This window comes from Schistocerca gregaria, chromosome 6 (assembly GCF_023897955.1).
Source record: "Schistocerca gregaria isolate iqSchGreg1 chromosome 6, iqSchGreg1.2, whole genome shotgun sequence".
Classification (NCBI taxonomy): Eukaryota; Metazoa; Arthropoda; class Insecta; order Orthoptera; family Acrididae; genus Schistocerca; species Schistocerca gregaria.
In genome coordinates, this window is record NC_064925.1 from 501,842,753 (window position 1) to 501,855,945 (window position 13,193).

Below are 13,193 nucleotides of genomic sequence, written 5' to 3' on the forward strand. Positions count from 1 at the left end.
CTGCAAGGTTCGCAGAAGAGCTTCTGTAAAGTTTGAAAGGTAGGAGACGTGTTACTGGCAGAAGTAAAGCTGCGAGGACTGGGCGTGAGTCGTGCTTGGGCAACTCAGTTAGTAGAGAACTTGCCCGCGAAAGGCAAATGTCCCGAGTTCGAGTCTTGGTCCGCCACACAGTGCCAGAAAGTTTCATTTTACATGAGCTGTTGATAGTTTGGCAGCTCGTCCCCGACTGACTCTTTCTTCCACCTTTCCATACATGCCAACCACATTTTGCGCGCGCCATAAAGTTCCTTTCCCGAGGGGAACCACACCACCTTTTACATACCAAATAACTAACAACCGTAAGTGAAGGTCAGCAGTTTACATAACAGCAGCCAAACATATTAAATAAAAGAGAACATTTACACATATTGACATTCCTACAAAAAAAATTATTCACACAGAAATTACATTTATATACAATAAGTTTTGTTCCCTCCAAATGACACAAAGAATTTAAATGATAGATACACTAAATTGCACAGAATCAAACCATGACATCAAAGTTTTTACAAACAAAGGAATATACAATTTTGTGTTATCGATTCAATCAAACAACATTTGCAGTAGCTCAACGATGGAATGTTGAACAAAACAGAAAGCAAAACGTATCAACAAAAGGTATGTAGTGTCTAATCCACGGTGTTGAACTTGCACACTTGCCCGTCTCTGTATCTCTCAAATGATACAGCGCTTTTTTCGCCACAATACGGCTATTAAAATTCCCAGTTGCAAACAGGAGACATTACTTACTAGTTCAGATTAATTAAAACATGTTACGTGAAACACGCGCTAACCAGTTCACGTCACATGTAGTACTTACAATTAAAATGTCCATTAAAACTCTATGAAGGACATGTGTATGGATGTTAAACAAAGACAAATGTCGACCTAGAAGCGTAACTCCAACAAAGGCTTATGTAATCTACTGCAGAGAACATCAAACATTTCGAGCTGAGGCCATAAAAAACAGGTCAGTTATGTAATATTTCTCTTTTTCTGCACCCACTTTCAGTTCTCATAAACAGTTACTACTGGTGTTGCTACCAGTATAAGAGACCTTAACAGTAATTAAATAGAACAGGTAAATTACAATTATTTCTTTACCGTCATACTGTTTTATAGTGGTTGTAACATCTATTATTATTTCTTAGAATGGCATGTCAAAGCACAAGAACATGAGTATTACGTAACTGAGCTTTCTATTACGGCATCAGCTCACAACATATGGAGCTCTCTACGGTACTTTACGTAAGTACTATAGCTAGACGCTGCGCGATTAGTTCGACATTTCCCTTTGTTCCTCCTTTCAGTTCTAATGGACATTTTAATTATAAGTACTGCATGTGGTATGAGCTTGTTATTTCATGATTCATGTAACATGTCTTAATTAATGTAAAGAAGTGATCAATAGTTTCAGTTTGCAATTGTCAGTTTTAATTATTTTAAATCATGACTGGTTGTTGAAATTATTGGTTTTCTTACAATATCTTAGGTAAGATCATGCACTTCTGAGGAAGATGCTTGTAATAGTATCGAAATTTAGGCCACGTTTAAATAAATAGTCTTCCGACAGTTGATTGGCTGTTTACTGTATTAACTAAATCAAATTTATCCCATTTCACGCATACGAGAGGCGATGCGTCGATCAACCACGGCTTCCAGCTTGCCTCAGACTCAGGCCCAGCCCGCGCTCCCAATTGCGACTCCACATATCGTATGGCTCTCGGATGCTCTTGTTGTAGGCCCTCGCTGCTTCGCAATATTTTACTAGCCGCAGTTTTAGTTGTGTATCGTTGGGAATGGTCTTACACACATGTGCTTGGCCTAATTTAACCATATGTGTCTGTATTGCTTATTGGCATTGTTCTTCTAGGCTCCTTTTAAAATTTCTGTAATTGTGTTCTTTTAAAATTTGAGTTATCCTCCACGCCGCTTCCACGTATCCGTCGAAATGCCCTCCCACGCCCTCCCCCCCCCCCCCTCCAACATCGCTGTATCCTACTGTTGGCAGAACAAATATTGACATCTGTTTCCTCACATTGTGCAATCTGCTCTCGTTGGAATTAATTTCAGAAAACTTATCATTATTTTCGATTTTTCGGTGTGAAGCACGGTAGCTACAATCTGACGCAAAACTTACTACCGGCACCACTTGAGGGGTGGCAGGAATATGACCGTCTCGTATAGCGGGTGTGTGGTAGACTTGTATCGTGTTTGTCTTGGTCATGGCAATAATACTGACGAGGAGGAGGAAGAAGACGAGGTGGAGGAGAAGGAGGAGGAAGAGAAAGAGAGAGAGAGAGAGAGAGAGAGAGAGAGAGAGAGAAAGAAGCGGGAGGAACTTGGTGACAGGGCACAGACTGCTCATCTTGAATAGAGTACGAACTCCGAACTTGCGTTCACCCCAGCGATAAATTTAGACCTTTCCTACACCCTTTTATGAGCGCAGTAAAGTACGAGTAAATTATTACAGTATTTTCTTTCATTCATTTGTAGCCTATATCCCTTTGTCCTGTATTTAGATATTCATCTAGCATGTTTAGTGTATATCAAGAGACGTTTTGTAAACTTTTACTGCGTCCAAAATAATACCCCATCTTAGTGTATTTCTTCAGATAAATTCCTTCACTTGGATACATCACGTTAGTTTGTTCTAAGATCTAGAACATACGAAATTATCATTAAATTAACAACATTGATTTATCGACCTTCTGAGACTTGAGATCATTGTTGAAGATGCACTATATTTTTTGTTACAGGATCTTGACACCAGGATCATCATCGGCAGTTTCTCGCAGCAGGTGGCTCCGAAGATTTTTTGTGAGGTATGAAACATGCTTTTCTTTTCTTTCTTATCTTACCTAGCGAAAGAATCTAAAAATTAGACTCTATTTGATGGTTGGTTGGTTGATTTGGGGGAGGATACGAAACAGCAAGGTCATCAGTCCCATCGGATATGGGAATGAAGCCGGCCATGCAGTTTCAAAAGAACCATCTCATCATTTTCTTGATACAATTTAGGGAAATCACAGAAAACCTAGATATGGATGGCCGGAAGACGATTTGAACCGTCGTCCTCCCGAATGCAAATCCAGTGTGCTAGCCACTGCGCCACCTCGCTCGGTCTCTATTTGTTAATTATAGCGTCATCAACAGGCAAGAATAACATGAACAAGGTCCCATGTGCTGATGGCCGCAGTACTGACAAATGAAAGCGGCAGTTTCTCCTTCGGTGATTTGAATTGTGAGTTTTGAGAGAGAAATTTCAGGTACGTTTGCCAAAGTCTACCCGCGCCCCAAGCCCCCATAAGAAAGACTGTGGTGTGACTATCTTGTGAAATACCCTCCTGAATTTCAGTTCGTTGGCTGCTAAAAACACCATGTCATTCTATACTTCGTAACGATTTAACCTGTTTATTTATATTCTTCAGTACGTTATTCTGGTGAAAAATTTACAAAAACAAGTGTAAACTGATGTTTTCCTTCTTTCAGTTGCATAACAATTAGGTGTTAACTATAATCTATTGATGAATCTCCTTTCTGGCGGAAACTGGCCCGCATGTCAGATTACTAGCTTGTAATGATGTATTATACACGTGCAAAAACTGGCTACGTGCAAGAACTGGGGGATGGGGAAGCCCCCTTAAGTACAACTTAATGAAGATTAAGATAACCAACCAGGTTTCACTCCAATTCCTACTCCATATGTTCACGCCACACAGCTGTTAGGATCAGCGAGGTAACAAACTTAACTAGGACCAAATATGCCCAAAAAGCCACACTGCTAACGTTGTCATTAGTATACTACTGTCTGAAGTAAGTGTATAAAGGATGACGTAATCATTTGCCGACTGCTAAATGAAAATAGTGATATGTCTCTGCTTGAACCTGATCAACACGCTGTCGGGTCGTGTTGATTCCAACCTGAGAGATCTAAAACCAGGAGTAAGCTGACAAAGTTGTGAAAATCGCTCGGCCGAGTCTTAGAACTTGCTGTTTACATGCTTAGACGAACCCCTACACCATGGCAGAAAGGCGAAAGTGGGAGTAGACTGGCGGATCTCCGGTATTCGCTTCAGACCCGCTAGTCCAGTGTTGTCACTTTACTTCGCGGGTTTTGACAGTACAGAAAACAATATGGACCATAGGAACCCAGCTGCACCTCTTGATTGATGTTTGGAGGCAATAAATTAGAGACTTTCAAAATCCAATCCCCAAGTCGGAGGTTCGAGTCCTTCCCCAGGTATGGGCGTGTGTATTGTCCTTAGCGTAAGTTAGTTTAAGTTAGATTAAGTAGTGCGTAAGCTTAGGGACCGATGACCCTAGCAGTTTGGTCCCATAAGATCTTACCACAAATTTCCATTTATAAAATCCAAAGAGAGATTAGTGGAGTATTCATAGAGAAGTGGATTTGGAGGAGGATCTGAAATACATTGAATACCGTATACAGAAGAGCAACTGTGTGAAAAAGGAGATCAAATTAAATTTTCCTTCTCCTCCTCCTCCTCCTCCTCCTCCTTCTTCTTCTTCTTCTGCTGCTGTACTTCAAGGCTTAGCCGCTCGTGACTCTTCGTCTTAACTTTTCACTGCCACCTTGTTCTGAGTCTTCCTGCCTCCCTTCTTCCTCTTTCCTGGTATTGCATGCACAAGGTCTCTCTACACTCATTTCTGTAGGTCATGTTTTCATTATGTTTTATTTTCTTCGATCTTTTCATTAATATTATAAATATCTAGTTCATTCCAAATATCTTCATTTCTTATACAGTATTCCTTTGTAAAAACTCTCACTCTCCTAAGATATTTCATTTCTGCTGCTTGTGGTTTGCTTTTACCGTGATTTTTAGGAATTCATTACTCAACTCCAAAGAGCAATATAAGTGTAGTAATGGTATTATGAAATTTCAATTTTGTTTCCTTCCATATTTTTTTCTGTAATGTTTTACTTACCATTCGACGTATTGACTGATATTTGTTAATGTTATTTTCTGTGTCCTCGTCCATGTCATAGCTTACAACACATCCTAGAAAATTTAAGTTGGAAAGCTGTTGAAGTGGTGTATTACATGTTATTGTTTTTGAGTATGTGGGGTATTTCCCACGATGAGCCATTATTATAGTTTTCTTTATTGATATTGCATGGTTTTGTCTTTTTCCAGACTTATGTAATTTATAGACTGATTTTTGCAGCTAATATTCACTTTCTTCCAGTATGGTAATATTACTTTCCTGAAAGATGTTTACATATTTATTTTCATTAATGCCTATACCCAAATTTATTTCCTGTCTGCAATTTTTAATCATATCATTTATACAGCCATTTAATAAGGTTAGTGACAGACTACATCCTTATTTGAGTCCCTTACTAGTATCGATTTCTTCAGTTTTATTATTAGCAACTTTTATTATTATTTTTGTGTCCCTGTACAAGCTCTTCATAGTTCAAAGAAGATGTCTAGAATATCCCACTTTTATCATTACGTCTCGTAGTTTCTTTCTGTTCACACCGTCAAAAGCTTTCTCGAAATCAATAGAAGTTATATGTGTTTCTAAATTGGACTAAACACAAGTTTTATCATGGGGGAAAACAGAAGGAAGAAGTTCAGATGTGTGGTTTATTGTAAACAAGGCACTTAAGAGCATTATTATATATACTGAGTAAATCACACACATTGAGACTTGTTTAATGAAATATACGGATCTATGGTCACCAGCACAACGACATTCTAACATAGTACTAAAAGATCTCTACAAAGAACAAATGAAACTAACAAGTGACTGCTAATCCCACAAGACCATATTGGGCAGAGGGGGCAGGAATAAGTAAAAAAATAACACAAAGTAAAGAATGGATCTTCAATGGGACACTTTGAACGTGTTTCTAAGAAGGACAGGGATCATGTGTTAATAAAATCTGTCGAAACAACGTGCTTGTCCTTAACACATTCTTCCATAAGAAAAGAAATAGAAAGTGATTTTTCCCAAGGACTAAATGACACCATAATTTAAATAGAGTAAATGACAGTTCTGAACCATAATTTGTAAGTGATCAAAGACTCGCAGTGTACACGGCAAAAATAATCTATAACCTGAATGCTAGGGGGTTAACGTCACATTAGTGGGAAAGCTAATACTGCTAAATTCTTTGAAAGTCTTACACGACTTTTTAATCACTGAAATAACATGCCATACTCTCTCAACCCGTGAAGTACCATTTCATTTCCTACTCCTCTTCTGGGAGTTTCACTTTTTTTTTTTTTGTCAGGCAGTGTGAAAATGGGTAACCAGACAGCGCAGTAATATGCGAGGTAATCAGATAATATGCACTCACTTACATTATATTGTATGAACAACTACATTACGCACATTTCACACATTTGTGGTTCCTCCTGCCGTCGGAGAAAACAATGGACCACACTCAGACGTGTCGGGGCTTCGTCTTCTGAACTTCATGGCCAGAAGAATATAAGCCACAGTCGATCTGTACATGTGAGTGACCGCAGCATTTTGCACCCTACTCCCAGCGGCTGAGCTGCTCACAACACCTGGCCCTCCTTGTGAGGAATGATGTAACTGCTTTCAGGGTACTCGAGCAAAGGGTCCCGTCAGAAACAGAAAGCCTCGTTGACATTCACATCAGCGAATTCGTTTCTTTTTGCAACTCAAGACCTTGGTACCCATCGCTAAATTATTACCATCTTTCCTTACTTTCGTAAGAAAGAAGAACGCTTTAGGTAATTTGGACAATCTCGTCTGGTGTGTACCTTTTTCCAGTGGCTTTGAGCATTTTGAGAATCGGAGCCTAAGTTTGTGCCACTATTTCGTCTTATCTGTTGTATCCGTAGGATAGCAAACAATCCTGTATACCCGTATCAATACAGAATGTTACTGAATGAATCCTCTCATTGGGCCAGTAAAAATACTATAAATATGCCGAATTAATCGAAACTGCTCGGAAATATCTTGGAGGGTACGTAAGAGGATACAATGATTGCATGGTAGTACAAATAACTGAAAACAATAAGAGTATGAATGAGATAAAACCGACACTTACGTTGTGTAAAGTAGACATTTTACTAGGTAAGACCCCAAACAGCTCAGTAACTAACGACAGAGACAAAATTGTTCTGCAAGAGTTCTTCAAGTGTTCGTGTGCTTCAAGAGGCGAATGAGGAACACATTTAGTAAGAAAAGCAATGACAGTCCACTGAATGCCACAAGAGGGTTTATAAATCCGTTAGAGATACGAAGAAAGGAATGTGTCATCAGATGATTAAAAGTGCTCAAGTTATTGTTGCTGATTGATCAAAAAAATGATTCAAATGGCTCTAAGCGCTATGGGACTTAACATCTGAAGTCATCAGTCCCCTAGACTTAGAACTACTTAAACCTAACTAACCTAAGGACATCACACACACCATGTCCGAGGCAGGATTCGAACCTGCGACAGTATCAGCAGCGCGATTCCGGACTGAAGTGCCTAGAACCGCTCGGTCACAACGGCCGGCTGCTGGTTGATTATTTAATTACAATGTCTAACCAAGACAATTTGTAAGGTCAGCAAGTAAAGCACACTCAACGAAATTATTGTGCGTCGACCCGATGTGTATCATTCAGTAAAAGTCGTTAAAACTGGAGCAATTCGAAGAGAAAAAGCAACTTTGTATGTAAAATGTTTGCCGAGGGAGAACGTTCCCCGAAAATGACATTATGCTTCAAAAGAAAGGAATCAGGCGATACTTAAATAACTTACTTACGTACCTGCTTGATCTTCATAATTCAGAAGTTGTTCACTAAAATAACCACCAACCAAGTAGAAAGTAGTATCAATTTGCCCCAAGCAAAGCGAAATTCTCGCTTCGGAAGAGGATGTAACACAGCGGACTACACTTTACATACAAGACATCCAACCAACATATGGTAATGTAATGCAAGAGATTTACATAAAGGTACCGAATTCATTAACATCACCCAGGATAGTTTAAAATTCGGAAATAAAAGAGTCAGGCAGCTAGTTTCCATATCACTAAATGTGCTGCCCTAGACGAAGTTTAATAGGAACGAGGAGAAACACTGGTTAATGGAACGAACACAGAACGACCTTCGTTTTACTAATGACGTAATACTGTTTTCTCTGGTCCTGAGACTCTTCAGTCGCTAACGGAAGAACTGAACAAAGCAACCTTGAGAGTTAATTGGAAAAAAAGTCACTTACAGTGACCCCAAAGTAATGAAAAATGGGGACTTGCAAAGCAGCATAGCACAAATTAACAATGATGTTCAAGATGCCGTTGCTACGTTTTTTATTTAGGCCAGTAGAATTGAACAACAGAAATCACAGGCAAGTAACTAATAAAAGGGTATTAGGGCCTGGAGTTCTTTTGATACTTTACAGAATGCTTACAAAACCAATTTTCTAATGTGTCTGAAACGGAAAATTTGCAGTTTGTGTATAGCTTTCGTTTGACGTGTAATGAGGAAATGCATATTGGAACCACTAGGAAAGAGAAGGTGAAAAACAAGTTTATCTGACAACCGAGTGACACACTCCTGACGAAATTAACATTCTAATGAAACTGAAATGGTGGTGGGTGGGATTGCAGCGTTTTTTAAGCCTGTCACATTGGCTGTTTCTTTCAGAAGATTGACTTTCACAACTGCATCTGCCAGGCGTTCCGGAAGTGTAGCAATATCATCCCTAAATGCCTGGCAATTTATTGCGACACCTATGTTCTTTCTCCCTAGCACAACTGGCGAAATTTTAAGTCTTTCAGTTTTCCATTCAACACCTATGTTCTTTCTCCCTAGCACAACTGGCGAAATTTTAAGTCTTTCAGTTTTCCATTCAGAATTATTACAATTTTTCCATTACACATTTGAAAAGGAGAAAATTACTTTTTCTGTGACCTGTAGATTTATCTTCTAAGGTTGCGTCTGTCAGAGTTCTTCGGTTTCGTTTTAACAACTTAGTAATAATACAAAATTCATGGAGTACCTCTTCTAGGGTTTCGTTTATCGACGGAGTCAGAGGCTTTGTTAAAACCAATAATTGTCACAGTGCCTTTAGAGTTTATTAATTTCTGGCGAATTAGGGTTTACAGATTGAAAATATGTCGTGAGTAGGATCTTCCCCTTCTAAACCCTTCTTGGTACTCACCCAGTTAACAGTAAGCGTAGAACGTACTCTGTTATTATTGATGGGAATATCTTATAAGCAGCTGGTAAAAGGGATACATCCTTGTAACTGTAAACTCCTTGCTTGTTACCATTCGTAACCACTTTTCATTCGTCTTGAATCTTTCCCATTTTCACTATTTTTTCAAAGATTATTTGTACATTCTCTATAATTATTTACAAGTTCAGCTGCTCTGGCGTCTTTCCCGATAGATTTCGTTATTCTTAAAGTTACATACCTTAATCAGTAAAAACGGAACCCTTATAGTATTTTGCTGAGTACGGGCTTGGCGACCCCGGGGTCCTGAGCTGGGGACTGGTCTGCGCCGCCAGTGTCCTGTCACCGTAACCCCCGGACATGCTTCAACGACCACCGTACGGCGCGGCGGTGAAATGTTGTGTGCTGCGGGGAATGGTAATCTTGGCTTGACCGCCTGGATTGCGAGGGAGGCCAGCCTCCATAAAAGCCCCTCAATCTTTCGGTGTGCTCCGCGCCTAGAGGATGCATGGCTGTTGGGGTGGAACAGTCGCAAGCGGGCAACCTCTGGGGCACCTGCCGCACCCCAGTTGTATAAGGCTTACTCAGGCACGCGGGGCTCTGTCTGAACGGACTTTTAGTTCCCTAGCTGCTCGTGGGACAGCAATGGACCCTTCGATCTCTACATTTCCCCCTACCAGTGGCTTGGGTGGGCCGCTGGTAGGAAAACACACCCCATCGAAAAAGCGGCTACGCGCTGCGAGTCCTCCAGCGCCTGGTGTTGCTAGACATTTAACAGAATGTAGTAACGGAGCACATGCTGATAATCAGAATGTGTTTTTGATTGTTAAAAGGAAGGAGGGTAGCTTTGAGAGGGTTTCTCCCTTTTACATCCACAAGGGTCTTGAGGGAATTGCAGGAACACTGAAATCTGTAAAGCGACTGCGCAATGGGACTCTGTTAGTTGAAACTTCAAGTTCCCGTCAAGTCGCTGCCCTTCGGAAAGCAACCTGTCTAGGAGAGTACGCTGTCGAGAGCGAGCTCCACTCCACTTTGAATTATAGTAAGGGTGTTGTGACGTGTAGGGACTTGGTGGATATTCCCATAGACGTGTTAAAATCTGAGTGGGCTGACGAAGGAATTGTTGACGTGCAGCACATTATGAAACGAGTCAATGGGGACCTCGTCAAATCTGACTCGTTTATTCTCACGTTCAGTTGCCCGAGACTCCCAGAGCATGTTAAAGCGGGGTTCTTACGTTTGCCCGTACGGCCATATTTCCCCAACCCAATGCGCTGTTTTAAATATCAGCGCTTTGGGCATACTACGTTGGGGTGCATTGGGATAGCCACTTGTGGTAAATGTGGTCAGCCTGCCCATGACGGAGCCGATTGTTCATCGCCTGTGAAGTGCGTGAATTGCTCTGGGAGTCACCCTGTCTGGAGCCGGATCTGCCCCGTCTATCTCGAAGAACGGAAGGTACAGGAGATTAAAACATCTAACCGCATCCCCTATGGTGAGGCCAAGAAGCTCTTTAAGGCCATGCAACCTCCTGTGTTTTCAACATCTTTCGCTTCCGCTCTCAAAAAACCGATACAACTGGCCACTGTTGCTACGCAAACGGAGGTTGCTAGTGTTAGCTCTAATACCTGCGCTTGCCAGTGCACTTGTGCTGCTGCTGTTGTTTTGCAATCTGCGGCTCTCCCCGCTACGTCGGACAAGGCCGTGGTTGCTGACATTGAGGTACTTCCTGCCTCTCCTCATAAGGCGCCTTTTGCCCAGGCGAGTCAACCTCCAACTGTTGACAAGGCTCTGCATTCCAAGCCCCCCAAGACAAAGCCTCAGAAGATGAAGGTTCTGCCACCTGAGGAAACTAGTCAGCGTCGGTCCGATGACGAGGCCATCGTACTGTCCGACATCTCCCGTGGGTCGTATCGGAGCTTATGGACATTGATGTCGACCGGGGGCGATCTTCTCGCCCCAGGAATAAATCTCCGGCCAGTACGGTCTCTCCTCCAAAGCACAGAGGCAGGGTGAAAGTTCAGCCACCCTGATCACTGGCTCCCATATTACAGTGGATCCTGAATGGGTTCAGGACGCATGTGGCCGAATTACAACTCCTTATACGAGAGTGCCCCTTGTGCTTATGTCTCCAAGAGACACATTTTCGGGCCACTGATTCTCCTTCTTTACGGGGCTATACCGTATATCGAAAAGATGATCTGACGGGGCAAAGGGCAAAGGGTGGTGTTGCTGTTTTTTCCGTGACATGCACCCCTCATCTGAGCTCCCTCTCGTCACCGACTTGCAAGCAGTTGCAGTTGACATTCTTGTGGGTCGGAGGCTCACAGTCTGTTCTGTTTATTTACCACCTCCGGATGCCATAGACTCTGAGGCTCCCACGGTCCTTATTAGCCAACTCCCCCGCCCATTTCTACTTCTGGGGGACTTCAACGCTCATAATGTCTTATGGGGCTCTTCGACTACTTGCCCCAGGGGTCGCATTCTGGAAAGCGTCATGATGTCTGAAGAACTGTGCCTCCTCAACTCTGGTGCTCCCACTCATTTCTGTACTGCTTCCGGGTCGTCATCGGCTATTGACCTTTCCTTTTGCTCTCCAGCACTCGCGGATTCTGCTCTGTGGGAGGCTGCAGCTGACCTCCATTCTAGTGACCACTTCCCCCTCTGGATTCGCCTCCTGGATGAGGCTGTGGCATTACCAGTGCCGCCCCAGTGGCACCTCTGCAGAGCTGACTGGACACTTTTCAGCCAACTGGCTGTTTTGGAACACCGTGCCAGCGTCCACGAACGCGTAGACCATGTTGCAGCCGTGATCTCACATGCGGCTGAATTGTCAATTCCACGGTCATCCGGTCATCCCAAGAGGCGCCCAATCCCTTGGTGGACCACTGAGTGCCACTCAGCCATCCGCGCCCGCTGTGCAGCACTGCGCCGCTTCAAGTGCCGTCCCTCAGCTGACAATCTTGCGGCCTTTCGGGTGGCAAGGGCCAGAGCGCGGCGAGTGATTAAAGAGAGCAAACGACTGTCATGGCAATCGGTCTTGAACTCCATCTCTCGCTCCACTATTTCTACGAAAGCATGGGAAGTCATCAGGAGGATTTCCGGGAAACTCAGCCAGCTCCCTGTCACGGCATTGCTGCATCAGGGATGTCTCCTCACGGCGCCGAGAGACATTGCTCAGACACTGACCATGCATTTTGCGGACTCTACCGCCACTATTAACTGTGATCCAGATTTCTGCCGCTACCGCACTGCCCTCAGGGGTCACTTGGACTTCCGGTCTATAAATTCTGAACCCTATAACTGCCCCTTCAGAATGTGGGAACTGGATTCAGCGCTGTCTGAGGCTCATGATACTGCGCCTGGTCATGATCAAATCCGGTACAGCATGCTGCGGCACCTGTTGCTGCCATCCAAGGAAGTACTCCTGAACTGTTTCAATATGATATGGTTACCCGGCACGTACCCTGAATCGTGGAGGGAGGCGATTTTGATTCCCCTCCTCAAACCAGGGAAGGACCGAACGCATCCCAGTAGTTATCGGAGTATTGCTTTGACGAGCTGTGTTGGGAAGACGTTGGAACGCATGGTCAACCGCCGCCTGGTTTGGCTGCTCGAGACCAGGCAGCTCCTTAGCCCCTCTCAGTGTGGCTTTCGGAGATGTCGTTCCACTATAGACAACTTGACCCTGCTTGAGGCCGCCATCCAGCAGGCCTTTCTACGTAACCAGCATTGTCTAGGGGTCTTCTTTGACATTAATAAGGCCTATGACACTACTTGGCGCCGCCTTATCCTCAATCAACTCCATGAGTGGGGCTTTCGTGGCCGTCTCCCCATCTTCATTCGGTCCTTTCTTTCTCACCGCCTCTTTCGGTATCGCGTTGGTAATGTGCTATCGGATTTGTACGTGCAGGAGAATGGTGTTCCTCAGGGCAGCGTTTTAAGTGTCACTCTCTTTGCCGTCGCTATTAACAGTATCACGTCC

The 13,193-nt window shown here is 43.1% G+C and overlaps 1 protein-coding gene across 1 annotated transcript in view; it reads left to right on the top strand.

The window, feature by feature from the left end:
- The window catches only part of LOC126278518 (uncharacterized), an 867,389-nt gene that overhangs the window by 621,571 nt on the left and 232,625 nt on the right, over positions 1-13,193 (top strand). The window contains exon 6 of the mRNA XM_049978683.1: positions 2,799-2,864. Within this exon, the coding sequence (XP_049834640.1) occupies positions 2,799-2,864 (66 nt within the window). The remainder of the gene's footprint in view (positions 1-2,798; positions 2,865-13,193) is intronic.